Source organism: Melospiza melodia, chromosome 6, assembly GCF_035770615.1.
Source record: "Melospiza melodia melodia isolate bMelMel2 chromosome 6, bMelMel2.pri, whole genome shotgun sequence".
Lineage (NCBI taxonomy): Eukaryota > Metazoa > Chordata > Aves > Passeriformes > Passerellidae > Melospiza > Melospiza melodia.
The window spans coordinates 10,068,424-10,091,849 of NC_086199.1; the positions used below are offsets into that span (position 1 = coordinate 10,068,424).

A 23,426-nucleotide genomic window follows, 5' to 3' on the forward strand; every position below is an offset into this window, starting at 1 on the left:
GCTGGAGCAATAAAAAGAATGCACAACTCCACCCTGTACAGAAATCAGGAATGACAGCTTGTGCTGCAGCAAAGGCAGAGCCTTGCTTCCTTCCTCTGGGACAGCACATCGCTTTCTTGAGTTTATACTATCACTTAATTAATTGGGACAAATGGACAAACAAATAGGGAACAGGGAGAACCACTGGATGATGATATCCTAATGCTCAGTACTAGCAGGAAGAATACTTTTACTTGAAAAGGATAAAATTGGCAGTGGTTCATCAGGTTATATTATTGGTTGTCATCAAATGAAAATATGCTTAATTATTATGGCCTTCTAAAGGATCATAAAGGAATGGTTTTTAATTGATATGACCTTTAGCTTTTATATCCATATCATGACATTACCTTCAGTGATCTGCTGGGAGAGACAATAGAGATTTCTTCAGAGCTAATGAAGTGTGTTTGGTAGGAAATGATAATGGGGATTATGTGGGTGGTAGAACTAAGAGCTGTATACTGAATGAATCCCATCTGTGGTGACTGCTGCCTACACAGGTTTTTTTTCTGCAGTATTAGTTGTAGTCTTCATTTCTTGTTTTAACCTGTTGTGTTTAGCATGCTTTTGATAATATTAAGAATTGCTGCAATTAAAGGGGAATTCTTCAGGTATGAAGTAGAAACTGTTGTGAGGTATTTCATATGGAATGCTGTGTAAACAAGCAAACAACTAAACTGAAAAGAGGCAGAGCATTATGGGAGGAAAAAGGAAGGATTAATAAAGTGGACTAGAATGTGAACGGGCATTTGATAGAAGACCAAGAATACAGGGACCTCCTTTTTGGGGGAGATTTAACCAAAAACATTTCCACTTTTATAATTAACGCTATTTTTTATTTTGTACATATATATATGTCTCAAGAGATGCTTTTTTTAGCCCTTTTACTGACCATGATTCTTCAGGTATACCTTTTAATTTAGTGCAGTTGTACAGAGAAATAGCTTTGTTTAAATTCTCTTAGACCTGACATTACAATTCTCTCCTTATACCCCTGATGTTGTATTCCACATATTACATACAGCTTGAAAAGAAAATTCTTCTGATCTCAGTTAGGATCTCTAGGCACTTCTTTAAAATATTTAGCTAAAATTTAAATTTTGCGTTTCTTTCAGTAAGGTAAGAATTTGAGTCATAGCAATTTTAACAAAAGACCTGACTCTTGGTTTAAGTAAACACCAAGATATAATACTTACTGTTCAGCATACTTTGATTTAAGTAATTCTTTTGGAGTAATGCAACTAGAAAAGGAATCTTGCAAAAATATTTTTACTTTGCTTTCAAATTATGTATTCTTATTAATGCTAACTATCACACCTCTTTTTAAATTAAGACTAGTACATTAAACATGTACTCAGACCTTTCTAGAAGGAAGAAAGGCAGAAGGCAAGAAAAAATATTCCCATAGGAACTGGAAGAAATGGAAAAAAGATTACAGTACCTTGTGCTGTAGCTTGTCCATTTACAGAACAGAAATACTGGTTTTGAATTTGAGACATAAATAGTAGACAAATTTTAAAGTAGTATCTAATCATCCCCCAGCAAGTAGGTTATTATTGGGTGTACTCCTCCGTGATGCACACACTCCTTTCCAGCCTTCTAAATATTCTCAGGTTCAGCTGCATATGATGGTATCTTCTCTGAATAAGCCAACCTAAAATAGATTCTAAATACATACCAGTGATACATTTTCTTCTGTCACTATTTCTAGAGCTTTTCACTGAATATTTTCAATAAGGTTCCATCAATGCCCTACACAATTCATCTGCTTCTGCTGTTGACATTCTTCTGTTTATGCAGCTAAGAACTGTAGTAAACCTTGTTGTAGGATCACAGTAGTAAAAAAAAAATAAAAATTCAGAAATGTATTTCTGGAAGATGACAAAATAGGGCACTTGGAAACAGAATCAGCTTGTCTCATTAATGTTCCAAGGACTAGAATATTGTTGCTTTATGTGGAAAAGTAATATTTACAGAAACAGAAGGGATGAACCTTAAGCATCAATAAGGCACAAACCCATTATTTTCATAGCATGCAAAAATCATAATTGCAGATGTTAGATTACATCTGCTGGTCAGATTACCTGATGCAGATGTTCTTCTATTAAATGCACTACTAAAATAGTGTTTGTGAATGAAAAACTCAGATTCACAATAACTTGTATATACCTGTATAGAAGACAGCCATGCTCTGTAATCAAATTTTGGTAATCAAAAAGCCCAAAAGTGGTAATTTAAGGTGGTGTTTATGTAGATATACACATATCTATATGTGTATCTCTACCTATACAGATACATATGTCAGAGAGAGTGCAGAAATGTTTTCCATAGAGATGCATGTTAAATCAGAACCTGTTTCACATCTGTAATGGTGCTTTATTTAACAGATTTAATACTCTTAGTCTCTTAAGAGGAGACTTACCTTGTGTATTCTAATCTGTAAAATCTGTGATAAGTACATACATAAAAAAGGCAAAGAATGTTATTTCCAGTAGTGTAGTCTTAATAATGTAGTTGTTTAAATACTAAGTAGAAACAGATGATAAGGTTTTTTTTGAAATACACATTTAATTTGGTTTATAATTTTTTCTCCTACTCTACATGAGCATTCTTCTGCTCAGAGGCATGTTTTCCTCTCTAAGCCTCCTTTGCACATCACTTTGTCAGTAATTGCTAGAAAATACCTTTCAGTACATCCCAGACTTCAGATTTGAGCAGAGGACTTGGCCAATCTGCCCTTCCAAGCTGCATTCCTTCAAGTTCACCCATGACCAGGTTCAACAGCTGGAGCTTCATTACATGATACCCCCTTCATGTTTGTTCTTACTAGACCTGTTTACCTCAAGAAAGGTAACTAAGAAAATGACAAATTCTAGTAGGAGATGCACATTTCAAATTAAGCATTACTGGTTTGAATATTGCAGTAATATAAATCTAATATGAAAACAAACCTGCATCTGATGCAGCAGTAAACATAAAAAAGGAGATTGGTTTCAATTATATTAAATAAGTAGTTGGCCATCTAAAACAGAGGAATGATGTAGTTAATAGAAAATTGAAGACTAAAAACCCCAAATTTTTGCAGCATGAGGGAAAAACTAATCATGTATCACAGCATTCTGCATTAGCCTTTTAGCTGAAAGAGAAAGTATTTGAAATGCCTTCACACAGAAACTGTAAAAAACACTTAAGTGTTTTTTTAAATGAAAAAACAATTATGTAATAGAAGAGATACATGAGAACAATTTTAGTCTTACAGTAACAAATTAAAAAGCTGGGCTCAATCTTAAAACATGATCCATCATTTTCCTCACATTAACCAAGTGGTACACCCAAAACACAGTAGCACATACATAAAAGAGGACTAAAGAGTGAAGGATTGACTGTCCCTAATTAATGTTTCAATTAATGACCTATCATCTGGTTCATCTCAGATACTTGCACTCATCATTGAAAATTTCAAGAAAAAGGATTTTTACAAAGAAACATCATGAGAGCTCAAATGGCTATAAAGCCTAAAAGTACAAGCAGAGGGAAGCCTCCCAGGACGTTGAAGTTTTTGTTTTCTCCACCTCTTTGCATTTGCTTAATGGCTTCCTTGTTATAAATGACAGAGGAGCAGAACAAGATTTTCCATCTCTAAAAGATGGTGGCATGTCATCTTACAGGACTGTGTCTTCTGTAGCTACAATATAAACCAATTCCTTTTAGTGCAATAATTTTATGAGTGGACAGCACCACAGTCCCAATGAGACCACAGCATTTTGCACTAAGTAGGTGCTTCTGCATCATGTGTACTGGATTAAGTGTACAATTTCTGTTATTGTTTAAAGAAATTACCTCTAATCCAGCAAATGCAGGGCTGGAACACATGACATACCAGACACCCAAATCCCAGGAAGTGCACACAGCTTTGCTACACACACATAATGCTTCACTCCTGCTTTAATTGTGACACTTCTCAGAATGATGCACTGAGTGCTGGGCTATGGAAACTTCAGATCATGAGTCACCTAGTCCAGCATACATTACCTTAGAATATTACAAGGCAGTGATGAAAAAGTATCTTTCTCCTGTTCACGTGTCTTAAATACTGTATACCAAACAGACATCAAAGTGTTTCCTTTAGGTTATTATTTGTAGTTTATTTATCTCTGAACAGGTTTGGTGGGGTTTGAAATGCCTTGGCTGTATGTGAATTCAAGCATGGCAGCATATGACTATTGTTCACTAGGAGCACTTTGTGGCTGCAGCCTTAGGAAGCCAATGTGATTCTGGAATGAAAGGCTATTTAAGGCCACAGTAACAAATTAATATACCTTAATATACCTACATATACACTCCTACTTTACACTGTAATTCAGTAAAGATTTAAGGCTCCTGCTGTGAAACTCCCCATGAAACATTCAGTGTTTTTGTTTGTATCATCTGTTACACAGCACTGCTCTGTAGCCACCCCATGAACTGCCTGTCAAGTTAAAAGTACTTCTGTCATTCAGCTTCTCAAATTGCTTATCTACTCAGAGTTCCTCCTCCATTACAGCAAAATACAATTTTTGAAAGAACTGTATTCTGTAATAAAGTAATCCACTTATACATCTAGCAAAGAGACATAATTTTCTTTAAATACATGCAAAAAAAAAACCCCAGTGCTCCTACCCATACTCATTTTTAGAAATTTTATTCTGCCAGTTATGAGTGAACCCATCTGAACTTTAGCCATCCAGAAGTCTGCTCCCCAATCAGAGCTAGTCATCCAGGCTCCATCCTAAATCAATACAGAGATAGGGACCTTCAAAGAGCAGGAGATTTAGATAGTGGGATGAGTATCTCGAGGTGAATGAATTACCTGCAGAGCTGCCTCTCTCCCCTCCCCATCCTGATTATCTGTAGAAGCAGCCTCAGTGAGTGATTGAAATGACACACCTAACTCCTACCTTAGTCAAGTTGGATAACATGGATCCCACCCTAAATGTTTGACCTCTGACACTGTTGCTGGCTATAAATAGCAGTATCTGTTATTTAAAATAATACCACATGAAAAGAAAAAGAATGTTACATTAATTCAAAAATATTTTCCTGTGACACCTCCAAAGCATGAAAACATTTTCCTATGCTCTGGAAAAGCACCTTAACAAGTGAATGCAAAACTGGAGAACACTTGGATCTCAGAAGGTAGGAAAGCTCATTTTCCTCCTTTTGTCTATGCATAGAAAAGAAGTAGGAGAGATTTAGACATATTAGTTTTTAAATTTTTAAAAACACCTACCTTTGAAAATCTTGCTAGAAGATACTTAGAAAACACAAGTAGCATTCAGAATTGCAGCAGGAGTTCTCCTGAAAATTTTATTAATGTGCCACCTTTATCTTTGGGACTCTCTGCTTGTCCTAAGAAAAATGATCAAATAAGAGGCTTGGAAATTTATTAACAGAAGTTAAAATCCCTTTTTCCAATAAACCTAGGTTAAACACACACTATGTTTTGGTCATTTTTTTCCTATGTACTCATAAATTCCAAATGTTTTAGCAAAACAGTAAGTGACAGTTTATGCATTCCAATCAAATTTCAGTTTCTAGGTAAATACAACTTTTGCACATCTGAAAAACTCACCATACCATAATCAATAAGCAGTAATTCTTCATTTTTTTAATGTATTACCAATTAAAAAAAGGTGTGTTAAGCTACAGAGGTTTCAATTTGTAAAGTTTAATAGATTTGCTGAGCTTTTTTAAGAACCAAGAGAAGAATAAAAGATATTTGTATAACATATTTTTATATTTACACCAACAAATAAGCACAAACCCTTTCCTTTAGAAAGAGGTCAACAAAAGCAGAACACCTTTCACAAAGGAAGCAGATTTGGAAGCAAATAATTTGGATTTAGTACCTCTGGCTTTATCTGCTTCCATAACCAAATTCTCTTCCCTTATGTTCTTAGGCATTCCCCAAATCCTGACTGCTTTCATGCAACCTCAGTTATCCCAGAAAGGCAACTGAGTTGTAGGTATCACTGACTCCTTGGGCCAAGCACCATAACTTCTACAAAACTGGACCAGTCATTTGCTGTGGATATGCATGGACAATGTGGAAAAAAAAATCTACATTATTATAAGTGACCATTTTTTTGCTCACAGTAAACAGATTTCTGGTTAAAAGTTGGAATCAGAAAATTTTATAAAGGCTGTTCTCTCTCTTGACTGCTAAGAGAGTGGTTCCCAAAAAGATTTTTCTGTGGGAGAAGTGTTAAATAACTCCCCATGCTGCAGGTAGAATTTTAAGTATTATACTTGGTAAATATTGGTTAATATTTTTTATTTCTGCATTTCTATAGAAAAATTGAGATGGGAAGAATTGAGACAAGTGGTGTTTTCAAGGGAAGCAGAAATAGGAGTAGGAGCAGACTTGCATATAAAATACATACTCTACCTTTTGAAGACATTTCCTCCCAGCCCTCAGTATCCAGTCTGTCTGGTTGTGCACTGGCTGAACCTTCATCTGCCAAAAGCAACACAATGACAAACTTTTATACTACAGGCCATTATTCCAGCAGAGGAGTTGCATGGAGGAGTGTCTGCATCCCCAGCAATTGTCTACATCATATTCTCCCACTTTTCATTTTGTAGGCAGTCCTGCTGTTACAGCAATAGTGGGAAAAGTAATAGTGGGATAAAATTTACAGTATTTTATTTTTTATTATTATTCATTTAATGCAGGGAAATGTCAACTATCAAGTATATCTGGAAAAAATTATAGACCATTGTTTGAGAATTACTGGCAATGAAAATTAACGTTGTCAATGAGAAAGACTAATTTTTATAGAACAAAGGTGACAAAAGGTGCACAAATCCCTCGGTGTTAGAATTTTAGAATTTCCAATTTTAAAATGAGAATTACTGTAAGTAGTAAGAGGACAAATAAATTTCTATTCACTTCTATTTTTTTGTTGATTAAAGTTCAATATGAATTTGATGAAGACAAATCACTCCCCCCCTTTTTTAAGATAGATGACTGTGAGCATTTTAGAGCCTGTTTATTCAAGCCAGCCTAGTTGCAGGGTTAATGCTCTTCTAAGTAGATCTTGGAGTTCTGTATGGGGTTTGAGTAACCTATTTCCAAAGCTCCATGTGTGAGGTGGGATCACAGTCTACAAGAACCTGAGGATGATATTGCTGTGATTGCCAGCAAGTAGCACTCCAACTGGTACTTATTGCAAAATAACATTAAACTGGCATAGTACTAACTTGTGATGCTGATAGATTTTCCTTGTAGGACTATTTTAGTAGAAGAGGCAGAGGCTTTGACCTGTCAAAAAGCTGACACCAGAACCTGCAAATGCACTGAGGATACAGAGTGAAATCTTAAGCATGTATAAATTAAGATAATTTACACAATTATCTGTTACAGAATCTTACAGGAATAGGTTATTCTTACCATACAGGCTCATACATTAATGTGAGATTATTATACTATTACCAGTTACCTTCAAAGACCTACACAAATGTTATCTAAGCTCCTCAAAAACTTGCCAAGTTCACATTTTTTTTCCACTCCTAGCTGAGATCTGTCACGGTGTTCTGCAAATAAAGTAACAAAGACTGGAAACCAGCCATTTTTCAGAAGCAGTTGGAGAGCTGGGTAGGTCCATGTATGCTGTAGATTAGGATTTAAGACTCCCAGCAATATGAAATTTGTCTACATCGCATGTGTTGCAGTACTAACATATGGTGATGTTTTGACTTCTAGATGAGCTTGGCTTCTTCCAAGCTGTTAACTTTCATTTTGCAGTTGTAACTCTACAGAAAGACTAGAAAATGAAGGAAACTGAACCTTACTTTCAAACACGAGACCAGATCTCATGAGTCTGACATCAGGACAAAAATACCCTTCCCCTCCTGCTGCTAAGCGGAGTTTTGTACATCAGATTTCACAAGGAGGGGACGGTGGAAGGAAGGTGAAGCTATAGGCATCACGCTATCCAAGGTGTGCTTCGGACCAGGACAAGCTGCCGAGAAGCGACCTCAGCTCAGAGGCTCGGGAGACCCCCGACCCCCGTGTTACCGCCCAGCGGGCCGCGGGCCGCTCCAGCGGCGGGGCCGGGCCGGGCGGAGCCGCCCCGCATTCCCCGCATTCCGGGGGCAGAGAGCGCCCGGGGCCGCTGCCCCTTCCTCCACCGCCCGGGCCCGGGAGCAATGGGCCGCGGGCAGCCCGCCCAGAGGAGGCGGCGCCCGCCGGGTCCCGGCCCGGGGGCAGGGCGGCAGAGCGCCGGGAGGAGGAGGAGGCCGGGCGGGGGAGAACCGGCGTGGCGAGCCTCACGCTGGGCACGGCGCTGCGGGAGCGAGAGGGTCCCGGCGGGGACGGGGGGCGGGCGCGGGTGCCGGTCCCGCATTCCCGGCCCGGCCCCGCGGTCACGTGCGGCCCCGCTGCGCCTCCCCGCACGGCCCCGCCCCGGCAAGGAGGCGGTGGCGGGGGTTAACCCGTGGCGGGGCGGCGCGGGCGGAGCGGAGCCGAGCAGAGCAGAGCAGGAAGCGCCCGGGGAGGGAGGCGGGAGAGGCGGCCGCGCTCCGGAGGAGGAGGAAGGGGGTTGGGAGCCCGGCCGCCGTCGCCGCCTTCGCCTCTTCCTTCCGCCCGCTGCGCGGAGCGAGGCGCGCGGGAGGCACCTGTCACAGCCGCCAGGGCGAGCGCGGCGTCCTCCGCGGTGAGAGGCGGCGGCGGCGGCAGCGGCAGCAGCAGGAGAGGCCCGGCACAGCTCAGCGGGCCCGGCGCGGAGAAGGCTGCGGAGATGATGCCGGTGAGTGAGAACGGGGAGAGTTCGCGTCGTCGCTCCCCGGCCTGGCGCCGCGCTGCCGGGCGCTGGGACGCCTCGCCGTTTCCTGCGGGGCTGCCGGCGGCGGATGGAGTGCGCGGCGCCGCCGTCATCCCCGGGCCAGCCGGGACAGAGGGCTGCGGGGCTGCGGAGACATCGGCGGGCTCCGTGCCGGGGGTGGGGCCGCGGGTCACCGCCGTCCCCGGCTGTGGAGGGGCACGACCTGCCCCCGCCCCTCCACCCGCGGGGCTGCACCGGCCGTGACAGGTCGAGGCCGCGTCCCCCCGGGCTGTGGCGGAGCGGCGCCTCACGCACCCCGGCGGGGAGCGGGGGTCGCCTCCGGGTCGCTGCCGGCCGCCGAGGCCCGCCGTGAGGCGTGGGGGGTGCGCTGTGTTTGGGTGAGTGGGTGTGCGGGCGGTGTGTCTGTTTGTTTCGGGGTTTTCCACCCGAACCCCGATCCCTCGCCGCCCCGGTGCGGGGAAGGGCTGAACCGTCCCGGGGCAGGCGGCTCCGGCCCTCCTGCCGGGGTCAGGCGAGCGCAGGCGGCAGCGCCGTGTCAGCCTGCCTCCTTCCTCGGTTCCTGTCACCGCTTTTGTGACACCGTCTCTTATTTATCGAAGACAGACACTTTCCTTTCGCTGCAAGCAACCTTGATTGTCTTCTGTGACAGAATCCCTGTCCGTTTCCTGCCCCCCGCTTCCCTCCCTTGTCGCTGAGGGCTGATGCAGTGGTCAGAGGAGAGTTGTTCCTGATGACTGTTCGTTTTATGTCAAGATCCTCTGGGACGGAGTAATAAACAATCACATTCCTTTTGTTGATTTCTTTCAAACTCTATTTGATCTCAAATGTGGCTTTATGAGATACTCCAATATAAGGGGCTATCTCCCATGTTTTCTCTAATTCTAGTAGAAATTAGCTTTTTATTTACAGTTCCTCTGCAGTGTTTGCAGCTGAAGCACTGCAGCAGAATGTTTCTCTGTGAGAACATTAAAGACGTCTTTAACAAGGTTTTATTGCTCTAAATTTGTTTCGTGACTGAGCGGAGAAAACAAATAGCTCAAACTGGGTGTAAAATTTCAGATTGACGAGCACAGGTAGTGTTTAAAAGCCAGGTATTATCACAAGCTTTTAACATCATGTGCACTTTAACTTCCAGCTGCTGGGTGCCAAAATACTCTATTGATAGGGATGAGAATTGCAGTGCACTGGGCGTGTTAGAAACCAGCAACAAAGTTCATGGAGTTAGAACTTGTGCCATGAACTTATGGATGTTAGCATGCAGAAACAAAAACAAGGTGACAGCTTCATCTCAGCTTTGGTTATGCTTTACATTCATGAAATTCCTATTGAAAACCCAGCATGCCAATGACATGCTAAGTCAGAACAAACGCATTTGCTTCCCATTACTAACCTGTGTGTGGTTTTCAGGTTAACGTCATAACTTGGGTAGTGCAGGGATTGACTTCTTAGAAAGTTTCTTTTTACCTGTTTGGATGTTTCTGCCAGTGTCTTGTGTTACCTTCTTGCTTGTTCAAATGTGGTGGTTGTTTATATTTATTGGAGGGTGGTTGAAGATTCAGACTTCTGACTGTGTTTTTGAAACACACTTCAAAGCATTTTTAACTGACGGATGAATTTTAATAAAAACAAATTACCTTGCTACAGGAGTAGTAGTCTTGCAGATTAGAGTTTACTGGGTCCAAGTCCTGAAATAATAAATACTTCATTGTTCTAAAGCCATTTTAGATGCTGTTATGGACAGTCTATCAGTCAGGAATATGTATATTTAAATAAATATATATATTTAAATGGACTCGTAACAGTGCCTTCAGTCTTCTAGTTTTTCATCCCAGCTAGGCTGCAAGAGTGAAAAAAACCCAACTCCATTTACTGTACTCATCAATATATAATATCCAAATAATATAAACATATGGCTGTAGAACTGGACCAAGTGTTTAAGGCTTTTACTCATTTTTTTGTATTCTGAGAATGGAAAAGTTAGTGATCTAACTTTTTACCTTGAGAATTCCTTGACTTCATAGTCATGGAAGCTTTTTTTTTCCCCCTAAACCTCTTGGCTTTTTGTTTGTGGGTGTTTTGGGCTTTGGGCTTTTTTATATAATTAGCAAAAACATAAACTAGCAAGAGGAGAAATTTTAATAACTGCTGGACTTACCTACTTGTTACAACAGTTCATCACCATAGTTCAAACTAAATGTTTAACTTTTGTAGTTTCTTAAGATTCACATATATTAGACTTGTAGTAATTGATTTGGGCCACTTTTGCATTGGTAATTTTTTTTGGCATTTGTACAACCATTTATAAGAGTGAAATAGTATCTGAAGTCCCTGTTTTCTCCTTTGGTGTCTGTTGTGATTTTTTTCCTCCCCTCACATAGGGAACAGTGTTACTTCTCAGAGGTTTTTATCAATTACAGTTTCTTTTGTGAGTGGGATACTTCCCACTCTGTTCCTCAGCATCCTTTTCTTGGAAGGATTTTATTCATTATCTTTTTTCATACTGCTTATTCTGGTTCTGAAAAATACAGAATAACTGTTCTTGGTCCTAAACACAGTTGAGCTTGAAGAAGAATTAATGATTTAGACTACAGATTTCTCACCTGGGGTTGTTTTCCCCCTTTGCTTTGCTGACAAGATGTATCAATCATAAACCCTTTCATTGCCTTCAGGAGATAAGGGCTATGTGTATGGAGAGCTTATGATGCTACACTGAAAATCACCTCTGTTCCCAAAAGTGTGCCTTGATTAGAGGGATATTTTTTCTCTGAAGAGTAAAGGTTAGTCTTTCTTGCATTCTTGGAATAAAGCATGCAAGCATAGGACTATGTGGTATCCCTTCAGAGAGGAAGTTGTTGGGGTTAAAACAACCACAGTTACATTTATTTGCAAAATTATTGTGGATAAAGCTCCTTTTTCAGCCACAAAATCTACAACATGATTGGAGGAACTTAGTTATGTATATTTTTGTCTATTTGACTCAGTAGAGAGGTTTTTATTTGTGGTACTGTAGAGTTTGTGTTTGAAAGTATTGGAAACTTTCCCTTAAATAATGCAATTAATGTTTTTTTTTCTTGCATGATAGTTCCAGAATTACCTCTTCTGTCAAGTATTAGCATTTCTCTTGGGCACAAGGGTGCACACAAGAAAAAGTCACTTATGAGGAGCACAGTTTGCCCACTTATAAAGAAATGCAATGCAATAAGGAACTAATATGTTGGAGAAGAGTGTGACACTTTCCTCTTTTTGCCTTAAATTTGGGTATAATTCTTTCCCAGCATGTGAGCAGGTAACACCACACTGAAGAACTGTGTGGAGTTCATGTAACATCAATACCATGACAAGACAGGTGCTGGTGGGTGCTGTGTAAGAAATTGTGATGGTGAGAAGGCAGAGTTGGTATTGCATGTTCTCCCAGCAGAGCTGTTCTGGGTTTGCCTTTAATTCATGAATATCAGTGAGGCTGCAGCCAGCATTCACATTTTGGAAAGCATCTAGGGGAGCTTTAAGGACTTTGTGTGAGGTCAGAGTTGCTGGACACATCCTTGTGTAGGATCAGGTACTTGTGATGGTTGTTGTCACAGAAGGGACAGTGAAAGGTCTGCAGTGTTTAATGGGTTTATTCATTTATTTTTCTAGTTAATTTAGTGGGACACTGCAGGTCCTCTCTGAAGATGCCCATGACTAATGCACATTTTGTTAGACTAGAGAATTTATATGGAAGCTCCTGAGCTATGAAGATGAATACTATGATAAAATAAAAAGCAAAGATGGATATCCTCAGGAGTTATTTTTCAATTAAGCTGGTGAATTAAGAAAAAGTGGGGGGTTTGGTGGACTTTTTGTCCTTTGGTTGTTTTAAAATGAGTATACACTTGTCCCGTGTTTGGTCTAAAACATTTCCCAAAAAGTCCAAAGTGGGCATTGTTTATTATATTGCTTATAATTTAAAATCAAAATATTCTTAAATCAGTGTCCCCTGTTCTCTTTCCAAAGGAAGGTTGCTACTGATATAATTAAACATTGTAGAGGAAGATGTGTCATTTTAATACAGTTAAATCAATATTATGAATTTTCATTATTTTAATATGAGCAATTTTCAGTGATATGGAGATAAAATATATTGTGATTAATTCAGAACTGTTAATTCAGCCAAGTTCTCAGCAATACTGATATCCTGGTTTGCTGAATAAATCTGAACTGACTGTAGAGAATAATTTGCATGTTTATCAGCCATTATTAATGGAGTTATTTATTGCAACAAAGCTTAAAGGCCATTTCATGTTTTTTTGGATCATGTCACTATTTTTTTAGGTTGACAGAATATGGCCTATTCTGTGGTAAAAATAAGTTCATCAGCTTCACCATGTCAACAAATGTACTATACACATGCTAGTCTGATAACAGAATATTTAAATGTATTTATTAGATCTGTGTGGGTCTGTGAAATGGATGAGAAATTGAGGGAAAGGATGCTCTCTCATGTGTTAACATAGATGACTTTGTTGTCCATTGCAGACTTCAGAGAAAATAACTATTTGTTTGACAACAAAATTCCATTCCACCAGATTGATTTTTCTAACAAAGCCAAGTTTCATATGAAATACATTATTTAAAAAAACCTTGCTAATTCAGATATTTATATTTAGATGCATACAGCTGTGGAGCAGCCCCCATTATGCCAAGAGCTGCCCATAGACAGAAAAAAGGTGGTGCTTTTTTGTAAAGAATTTGAGATCTAGTGCTTGGTATTACAACCAGTGCTCATGTTTATTATCTTCTTAAATGTCTGGAGGGGGGGTTGATTTTTTTTTTTGTCTTTGTAAACTATAGGCATCTTTAAAAATAAAAAACCTTTACTGGGAATAGAGGTTTGAAGAAGGAAACAAATTATTGCCTGATTTGGGGAGAGGGGGGAAGGCATCTTGCTCCCTTTCCCTCATGACTCACTGGTGGAATTTACAAGTCTTATGTGTTTGTCTAAATTAAAAGCTTAATATTACCATACATTAATTACTAACACAAGATAGCTCAAAATACTTAACCTCTAAAATGAATGTGCTAGCCTGGGATATAGGAGGTTTATTCCTGGGTTTGTATCAGACCCCAGCAAAAGGAGATGATACAAATTTTTTCTTAAATTGAAAAATTATTTTATTACGTGATCCGAAATATCTTTGAAATCTTTCTGCATTTATGAACAGTTTTTCTGTCAGCCTTGAATCTAGTGTCTCATTTGTTCTTAAATTGTGGTAAGATTTTTAAGTAAACAAATATTCTGAGATAAGAATTTTAACACTTCAGGCTGGTACATTTTTCTGGGAGTTGGGAAATCTGCCATTATCATCTATTAAACTTGAAAGCATGTAATAATCCTGAATGTGTTAGGCAATTTATCAGTGGAGTGTGCTCAATGTTTTGAGGTTCTGCAAGCAATTTTTTTATGACAGACAATAATAGAATTATATTGTGCAATAATAGACACCATCCTTCAGAAGCAGATTTGTGTGTCAAAGGCAACAATGGTACCTGGAGGACAAAGCATAAATTCTGTAATAACTCAAAGGACCAGCAAGAATATGAACTGCTTAGTGGAGGAACAAAAAATGGTTTGAACTCCAAATTTCAGTGACTTACCTGGATTTTAGGTCACCCTGTTATTTTTCTTACCTCATGCTTGGAAGCAGGCACATGTGCTGGAGAGCAGGTTTATCTGTCACTGTGGTGCAGGATGTTGGAGCAGCTGAATTCCTTTCTGGGCTGAGGTTTCCCAGTGGGGATGAGCTGGGTTAACCATTTCCTGCAGCTCTGGAAGAGGCTGCTTCCTCTGCCCTGCTGCCCATTCCCACCACTGGCTGTGAATGGACTGCCCTGCTCTATCACCGCACCTGAGTGGGTCGCAGCTGGTGAGAGAGAGACGGTGAATCTTGTATCTTGATCAGAAGGCTTGATTTATTAAGATATTATATATAATACATTATGACTATACTAATAGAATATAGAGAGAGGTTTGCAGAGCAGCTAGGCTAGCTAAGAATAGATAGAAAGAATGAATCTATAACAAAGTTGTGGCCAAGGACTCAGTCCTCTAGCTTGCACTGGTGATTGGCCCTTAATTATAAACATAGGAAATGAGCCAATCAAGGTGTCCCTGTTACATTCCACAGCAGCTGATAATTGTTTACCTTGTCTTCTGAAGCCTCTGGCCTCCAGAAGACGCAGAAATCCGAAAGAAAGGATTTCTGTGGAGAAATGTCTGCGACACTGCTCGTCTCAGCAAACCCATCCAGCTCACTAAACACCTCTCAATAGCTGTATCCAAAGGGAATTGAAGAGATTTATGTACATGTGTGTAAAATGTGAGTGTATCCATGTACATGTGTGTGTATTGCACTGACTGTTGTCTTATCCATGTTGGTACAGGAGGGAGCTCACTGCTTGCCTAAGATTGATACCAGAGAAGGGGATTGATACCAGCCAAGTGGAATCTCTCTCTTCAAGTATTTTTATTTATTCAGTTTAGTTTATTGTGGAGCTCTACCCCAGGCAATGTATTTTGAGCAGGTGAGTAGAGCAGTGAGGTGAAACTGAAGTCTCTGCAGTGCAGTAACGTTGTTACTTCAGAGATAAGTTATGGTTTCACCACTTTCCACATCTTTATTGCATATCCAGTAACACTTTACATTTTCTCTGAAATGGGGAAAAGTAAAGGATATTGGTTTTTTGGTAAAATGTGTGGTCTTTGAGGAAATCTTGAGAAACACGTATAAAGTTGGGACACAAAAAAAAATGGAAAACCAATAAAATTTACCTGGCAGTTGCTAGTCTATCATAATTTTCCATCCCTCACTTTGCAGTAGTGCATTCCTTCTGATTTCTGCCCATTATTTCCTTATTCTCTAGATTCATAGTGTATTCTAGCCTAGTTCTTTGCTAGTGGAAGTACAATTAAGATTTTTTAGTTTCCAGTTCACTGCTTTGCTTAGCAGCAGAATTCTATTTATGTGTGAAGAGTGTAGCTATAAAATACTTTATTTAAGGAATTTCAACTGCAGCAGGAAGCAATCTCATCTAAACTTGCATATGTTGCAGACACTGTATTTAACCCATGTGTCCTTATGGCTGTTTGACAAAAGGATTTCAGTGTTTGCATGATTAAACTTTTGTTTATAAATTGAGAATGGGGGAAGAATTGGAGGCTTCAGTTTTGTGTAGATGAAATGGATGCAACTGCAGGGGTTGCTGAAGTCCTGCATCCCTGCTGCCCCCTCCCTTGTATTGGCTCTCTCTGGTATTTATCTGTTTCTCTGCTGAGCTGTTTGCAAACTCAGCAGGAAGTTGTTTGCCTTTACTTTTTTTTATTCCTTTGTTTCCTTTTTTCCCCTGCCAGGATACTTCTCTGCCATCTGAGCACACTGAAACTGACTCTGTGCAGGGTCAGATAAGCCCTGGAACCAGCCCAAGAAAGGGCAGGAGTGTGTGGATTGCAGGAAGGATGTAATCAGTTTTATCAGTTTAGGTTTGGATCTCGTAGCTTGAAATTACTCCATGGTGGTGAATGAATATGGATGGGGAGATGAATTCCTACCAAAAGCACCTGGATCTATGTCCAGAATGGCAAACAACATAACTTCCCTGCTCTCTGAAGTCAGAACAAGTAAACAGTGAGTTTCTAAGGTCTCTGCCAGGCTAATCTAGGAGTCTCTCCAGTCCCAAATCCCATGCTCATCAGCACAATGCATTGACTGGCATCTGAATTAATTCTGTGTTCTAATCTCTTGGGAGCCACTTGGACACTGGGGCACCAGTGAGCCTTGTTCTCCTTAAATCCAGAATGTGTCTGTCCAGACCTACTAAGGTGAATAGCAGAGAATTGTTGAGAGTTCCTGTATCAGATGAAAAAAGTAGACAGAGCTGCATTAACATGTGGAGGAAAGTCTTGCCTGCATTGCTCTCTGGTGTTTAAAGGGAAAGAAACAGTGGTTTGAGCCTGGCAAGGTTTACCACAGCCATTAAGTACAGGCTTACCTGCTTAATTTTTTTTTTTTTTTTTTTTTTTTAGTTTCTCTAAGAAGCTGGGTAAAGTCTTAGTTTACAGTAACAGGTACAGTTTAAGTTGAGAAGACATACTTTGAGTGCATTTTTGCATGAGAAAATCCTTTTTTAATCCTGTTTCCTAATGCAATTTGTCTAGTTTATGTTTCAAGACAGTTGTGCACCTGTTGGTATTCTTATTGCTGCTCTAATGATACTTTCAACATATTAATGGTACTTTCAACATAATTCAACTTTTTATTTTCTTACCCCCATGCCTACTACTTTATAACAAACATGCTTCAGAAAGCATATCTGACTATTTTCTGAAATCTTAACTAGGGTGGTGGTCAAAATCTGTCCTGAATTTATTCTACCTGGACAGAGGGGTTTTCAAATTACTTAAATCCCAAACATTGTCATAATATGTCTTTAATAAATGTTACTGATATCTCAGTCACTTCCTTTGGAGAGATAAAATGTGAGGAGAGGATATTTTCACATTGTTGTGGTATAATTGATGTCTGTAAGATGGTTGGCAGGCTGTTAATGTTTCACAGAGAGGATAATGTGATAGCCAGGGCATAAACCATGTGATGGTATGGACAGCATAGGAAACCAGAATCCCTAACAAGTTTAAACAGTTACCAGTGGTTATTTGACTGAAACTGTTACCCACTGACAACTTAACTAACTTGGCATCTGAGAAAGCATCTGTGAAGCCATTGCTTACAAATCCTGCGAGATGGTTTTTATACTACATGGGTATGTTAGCTACCTAACTTATTCAAATATATGAGGCAAAGCAGTCAAACCTGGTTCTTAGTGTTAAAGCTGCTAACCACAGAGGAGTGGTTAGATTTTGCTGCTGTGTATTTAAAATGCAAGTTCTTGGAATGGAAATTTTGAATGATTTTTCAGGCTAGTGAATGGGTTAATTACTGTGCAGGCACCAAACATTGGACTCTAGGTATGTTTTGGGAGATGGCTGAGTTCTTGAAACAGTGTCTTGTAAAAATAAACTGTGAAACTCTTCTCTGTGTGCAGCTTCATCTCTGCATGCAGCTCTGAATGTCTCAGCATGCCTGATGCTTAATTTCCTAATGTACTGTTTTATTGTCCCAAGTCATCTAAGTTTCAGTCCATTTTAGCTGCAAGTCTGAATCACATACTTCTGATTGTGGAAAAAGGATCTGGAATGCTTGACCTCCCTTACACTTCTAAATCATGTCAGGTTCAATGCAATTATTTTAAATCCATATCACATGGATGTGAGTCTATTCCAGCCCATGCCACTTGGAAATCTTTTCAGCCCATTTTCTGAATAGTTTTTTTGCTCTACTAATAGTACAGTGTAGCTGTCATTTTATTGTTATTTATTAACACTTCAGCAAGGGCTGGTTGGATATGGGAAGGTGCTATACATATCCAGGCTTTACACTCAAACAAATATATTTCAAGTCTTGTTTGCAGTGCTCTCTTCCTGCCAGTTTCCTGGCTGCAGTACTTTATTTTTTTCCTTTTCCCCTCACCCCAGATGGTGGAGAGCAATAGTATTTGTTTTTGTCAAAGTGACAGGAGGTAAAGTTGTGAAGGAGGTTAAATCAGTTTAAATTCTATTTACTCCAATGTGATTTTGAAATCCAATTCAATAGTTACATTGGAATAATTTAATTTATATATCAGGTATTTTAGTTTTGCTCATTTTCAGCTAAACAAAGTACTTTTGAATTGGATCCTCTTTCATGAGTACCAACCTTTAGAATATTTTGATAGAGGAATTCTTGTGTTTTTGCTTCAAAATTATAACCTGAAAAAGCACTTTAAGGGACATAAAAGACACACTGCACCAGAGGATTTACTGTACAGTGTTTCTAATATGGGATTTTTGTGTTTCTGGGTGTTTTATAACATTCAACCTGACAAATCTTTGTGATTTGAGTCTTCAAGGCATTACTGGATTACCCCCATTTGCTGCTGCTCCCTTCCCCCCTCCATCTGAAGCTCCCAAATACTGCTCAGTTCTGAAGAACTGAGAGGCTTGGACACAAAATTACAAGAAAGCTTGATCTGGAGCCTGCACTTAGTTGCCTTTATCTTTGCTGAGCAGGAAAAAGCTTTTGGTCAGCTTTTTCTTATCTCTCCAATGATTTAGAAATTTTTCAAGCACTGAGGTTTCAACAGCCTCTTTTCTTCCAGTGCTCGGGGATGGCTGTTCTGATGTCTCTGAATTTGTCTTCCTGAAGTGGGGACCAAAGTCTTTCAGTGATTCTTCTTGTCAATTAGTGCAGTTTTCTTATGAGACAAGATGTGTTCAAATATGTGAAAGAAAGCAAAAATATGAATGTTTTCATGTAGATTTGTATGTTTTTATATATCAGTAGCAGAAGCAATAATGGGATAAACAGTCTGGTTTCCTGTGGGCTTAGAGTGCCACTGTGTTTCTAACATCTTTTGGAGAGCAGATTGTAAAATCCCTTCCATTCATTCCAGCCTCATATGGGAAAAGGGAAAAACCCCAAAAGTCATTCTCTCTGTATGTTATTGAGTGTACAGTTGTTTGTAGTGGAACATCATGATTTTACCTCTTGCAGTAGGCTCAAGAAATGCATAGACTTGGTTGTCAGTTTACTGAAGTTGAAGTGATATGTAAACCTAGGTACCTGTCTCATTAAGTGTTATTAATTTATCTGTGAAAATACTGATTTTGTTGTTATTGCTGATGGGTTTTGTTTTTAAGTTTGTTTGTTTTCCCAGTATGATCCATGAATTTTTGCTTGGTCCTACTGTAGAAAGAGAATACATAGAAAAAACCCCAAGGTGTTTGGGTTTTTAAAGTCTTGGATGCAAATGATAAGAAGTTAATTTTAATCTGTGCGTAATATTAAGGTGTCTGTTTAGATTAATTTTCCACAAATATGGAAAAGCTTAGCTTAGAAAGCCTCTGTGCAATCATGCATATTTGTAGTTAAGCATGTTTAAATAAATTGTACATTTGCACTTTCAGCATTTACAATATAGCAAGAGAAGTGACAATAGTCAAAGAGTAAAATAGGCTGGCAAAGTGACGCAGAAGTTATTAAAACAAATAAGCCTTAATTTAAGTTATTGCTACCCTGCATGCAGTATGGTGTTATATTCCTTCTGAACTTGCTTTTCTTCTTACTTGTTCATTACTTCTCCAAGTGTCCTTAGCTGCTCACACCTAGCAGTTTTCGCCTCTTTATATTCAATCATTTTCCATTTTGTACAAGCGTTTGATGCAAAGTTGTATACATTTCAGAGAATTAGACTTTTTAATTTTTCCTTTATATCCTTTTTTCCTCCATCATTCTGTGCAGTTTTCAGAGATCGTGAGTGTGTTAATATTGTGGTACTTTAGTGGGATCACAGGCTGCAATTACTTTCCTGCTGAGTGATTTACATAGTCTGCAGGTGTATAGATTTGCTACATATGAGCTTTGTCATACAGAACAAGACTTCTTGGATCTTAAATGGGATTTTTTTTGCATTTAATGTAGGAAAACAGCTTATGTCAGTGAAATAGTGCATTTATCTTACCTCCTTCATATAGAACATTCAAAACTTCTTGAAATTTTAGTGAGGAAAATCCCCTTCTTTCTTTAATTCAGGATTTTGAGGCTGAAACATTAAGCAACCAGAGACTGGTATTATTATCTCTCTCCATATAGCCTAGATTTGTATTTACCTGTCTGTCAGTAAGAGTTCTAAAGCAGCCAAATGCCTGCACTGGATCAGGTACTCAGTGGGGAGATGGTACTTTCATAGAACACAGGGGACTACTCTGTGTTTGTATTGGTTTTATTATTTATCTGATTTAACAAAATACACACAGATGTTTTCAGTTATTTCAGGAGGGAACGACAGGATGAAAGGGAAATTCAGTGACACATGTTTATTTTAGTTCCTATTCTTCTTTTGAAAGAATCCAGTTATCCAATAGGTATGACAGGCTTTAGTGTTTGATCCTCCCGTGTGCTGCTGTTCTGCATGTCTGTCTTGCCTTCCTAAGTAAGGCTTTTATAAATTTGGGGGGCAGTTTAGAAGAATTCAGACCACAGCCATGGTTGAAAGAATGGCACAGTATGTCTTAAAACAGGCCCAGCTTTTCCTCTCAAATATTTATTCATGTGATAGTTTGTTTTTCTGGCAGATCAAGATACAATCTGGTTTTGGAGAACAACCAGATTAGATTTTTTCCATCCTTCCTAAAGCAAAACAACCCTTCCCTTTTAAAAAATAACCTTGAGTTTCTCATTTATTTAAAATGTTCTTAGTTGCTAACAGGTTAATATTTTTAAGTTGCAGCATTTTAAACATCTGACACTATTCTACCAATGACACTCTCGATAAATCTCTCAACATGGTACATGTTTGCTGTGCAGGAAGGAAGAATACTGCATGGGATCAGAATGTTTTTGTTAGTGACACAATGCATTATGGAGGGACAGTCCTGATTCTGAATGTCAAAGCACATCAAATGAAGTCTGTCATTAGCTTTGCCTGCTCTGCTGCTGCTGGTAGGGAAGGGTAAAGTAAAAATGTTGTGGCTCACAGCAAAGTTGGGAGCTCCATGCAGTGTCCTACACAAAATGTGGCTCCTAGCTCTGGGAGAGATGGTTCTGCTGATATTTCATAGTGCGGGTCAGCTTGTTTGGGTTTGGCTTTGGTTTGTTTTTACCCCTGGGTCCCTCCTCTCTCCATTTGCTCTAGGAAGGGAAGGATCAGGCTGCAGAATTGTGCTTTGCTCCTGCAGTTGCAGAGTAAGGGCTGAAAGCCCTGCTGGTGCTGTGGCACTGCCTGTTCCCCACGCCCGATCCTGTGTGGTGCTGACAGGAAGGATGATAAACATTTGCTGTCCCTTGACATGATGGGACAGTCAGAAACAGTTTACAGTATATTCTCTGCTGTTTGAATTATGTCCAGCAAGAAGACAGACTTTGCCAAGAATGGAGTAGTGCCTGAACTGTCATATTTTTAGGTATAAATATATGGTGGTGTTGTTTTTAAGCTGGTTGTTCCACTTCAAATATTTTTGATTTAAAAAAATGTGTCATGGAAATGTCTTTTGACAATTGTTAGGATCATTTGCTCTTAGGACTTCTCCTCCTTCATTGCCTCTTCAGCAGGAAAACCACTTCTATGTCTTTTGAGACAGTCAGAGGCTTACATGTAAATTTATTTAAGATAAATACTTACTGTTTGTCATTATTATAATAGCAACAAAGTCTACTATTGCACAATGAGAGGATAGCAGAACTCCCGTATAGCAACCTTGCCTAATTAGGTGAAACTTGATCCAGCCTATCTTGTTCCTGTCACAGCTGTGGCCTGTCTTGTTTCTTTAGAACATCTTATCAGTGCTCGTCATTGCTGCCTGAATTCATGTGCCAGTAGACCAAAAATACTCCATTTAAGTACTTTTTCACTGTAGTTGTTGCACAGAAACTGTTATTAGGTTTTAGCTTTACACATTATTTTTATATTCACTGCTATTTACAACTGTCCACATGAAGAATATTTTAAGGATGGTTCTTCAGAATATTGTAAAAGCATCAAAAGGGAAATCTTGGCTACCAAAAACGACTGGACTTAAATCTAAACAGCGGACCAAGGACAGAATTATGAAAAAGAAGGTGGGACGACATTGTTTTTTGTTTGTTTGCTGTAATCTTAAGCAGTTTTGGATTTCTTTTAGTAAAACCAAACAGTGACTCTTTATAATGGATTAGAGTGTGAGAGTGAGAGAGTGTTTGTGAGTGAGATTTTTACTTGAACATCAGGAATTTTTGCCTTATATGAGTATAAAATGCCTGAAATTTTTATTTTTACCTTGCATAGCTGGATTTATTATTATTAGTTTTTGATTCAGCCAAAGTGGACTTCTGAGTATAAAACAACAGCTTTTAATTTTTAAATCTGCCACCTTAAAACTAAAGAAATGTTTTGGAAAGAGTCATTCCACTCTGATGGGAGGAAAATTCTGCTGGTTTGCCTGTTGAATCCCCAAGGATGTATTCACTTTTCATTTACTATTTTTTACCAAGCCAGATAACATCTTTACATCTGAGATTGAATGGCTGGTATTCCCTGAAAGCAATGCACTAAACAATCAGTATTTTATTAATACTTCCTGCTTAGTGGAAGAAAGCTGTGGTAGTACTTTCTGCATTCACACTATTGAAAATAAAGAAGAAAGAATAGTGCTAGTTCCATTTACAACACTACATACGGTTGTGTCTCTCCAGATTTTTGTAGAAATTGTTCCTTGTTTGTAAAATGATAAAATTATCATCAGTGCTGCAAATCACCTTTATTATTTGGCAAAAAGCATGATCTTTAGTAAAAATCCATGTTGATTGGTTTTCTTTTGGTTTGTGGTTTAGATGTTTTGGTTTGATGGGGTGTCTTTTTCATATTTTGTTGAACAGTTTGTAAAAGAAAAGATACAAATGCCTGGTTTTGTATCCTATGCTTTTTCCATGGGATTATTTTTCAATGCAGTAGGTA

At 39.2% G+C, this 23,426-nt stretch overlaps 1 protein-coding gene and 1 long non-coding RNA gene across 7 annotated transcripts in view; one reads left to right on the forward strand and one right to left on the reverse strand.

Moving 5' to 3' along the window:
* Positions 1-5,284: 5,284 nt before the first annotated feature.
* Positions 5,285-8,040, reverse strand: LOC134420104 (uncharacterized). Its single transcript, XR_010028248.1, has 3 exons — positions 7,873-8,040; positions 6,467-6,535; positions 5,285-5,427 (listed from the first exon to the last, which is right to left on the reverse strand). It is a non-coding gene; the product is annotated as an uncharacterized LOC134420104 (long non-coding RNA).
* A 683-nt stretch (positions 8,041-8,723) lies between these two features.
* The window catches only part of PPP1R13B (protein phosphatase 1 regulatory subunit 13B), a 69,657-nt gene continuing 54,954 nt past the window's right edge, over positions 8,724-23,426 (forward strand). For 2 of the 6 annotated variants that reach the window (XM_063159842.1, XM_063159843.1), the window contains exon 1: positions 22,333-22,552. In XM_063159842.1, coding sequence (XP_063015912.1) covers positions 22,427-22,552 — 126 coding nt within the window. In that variant the 5' untranslated portion in view covers positions 22,333-22,426. Of the gene's footprint in view, positions 8,829-15,315; positions 15,426-22,332; positions 22,553-23,426 lie in introns of those variants that run through there. The other 4 variants (XM_063159846.1, XM_063159847.1, XM_063159845.1 and 1 more) reach the window with 3 other exon arrangements.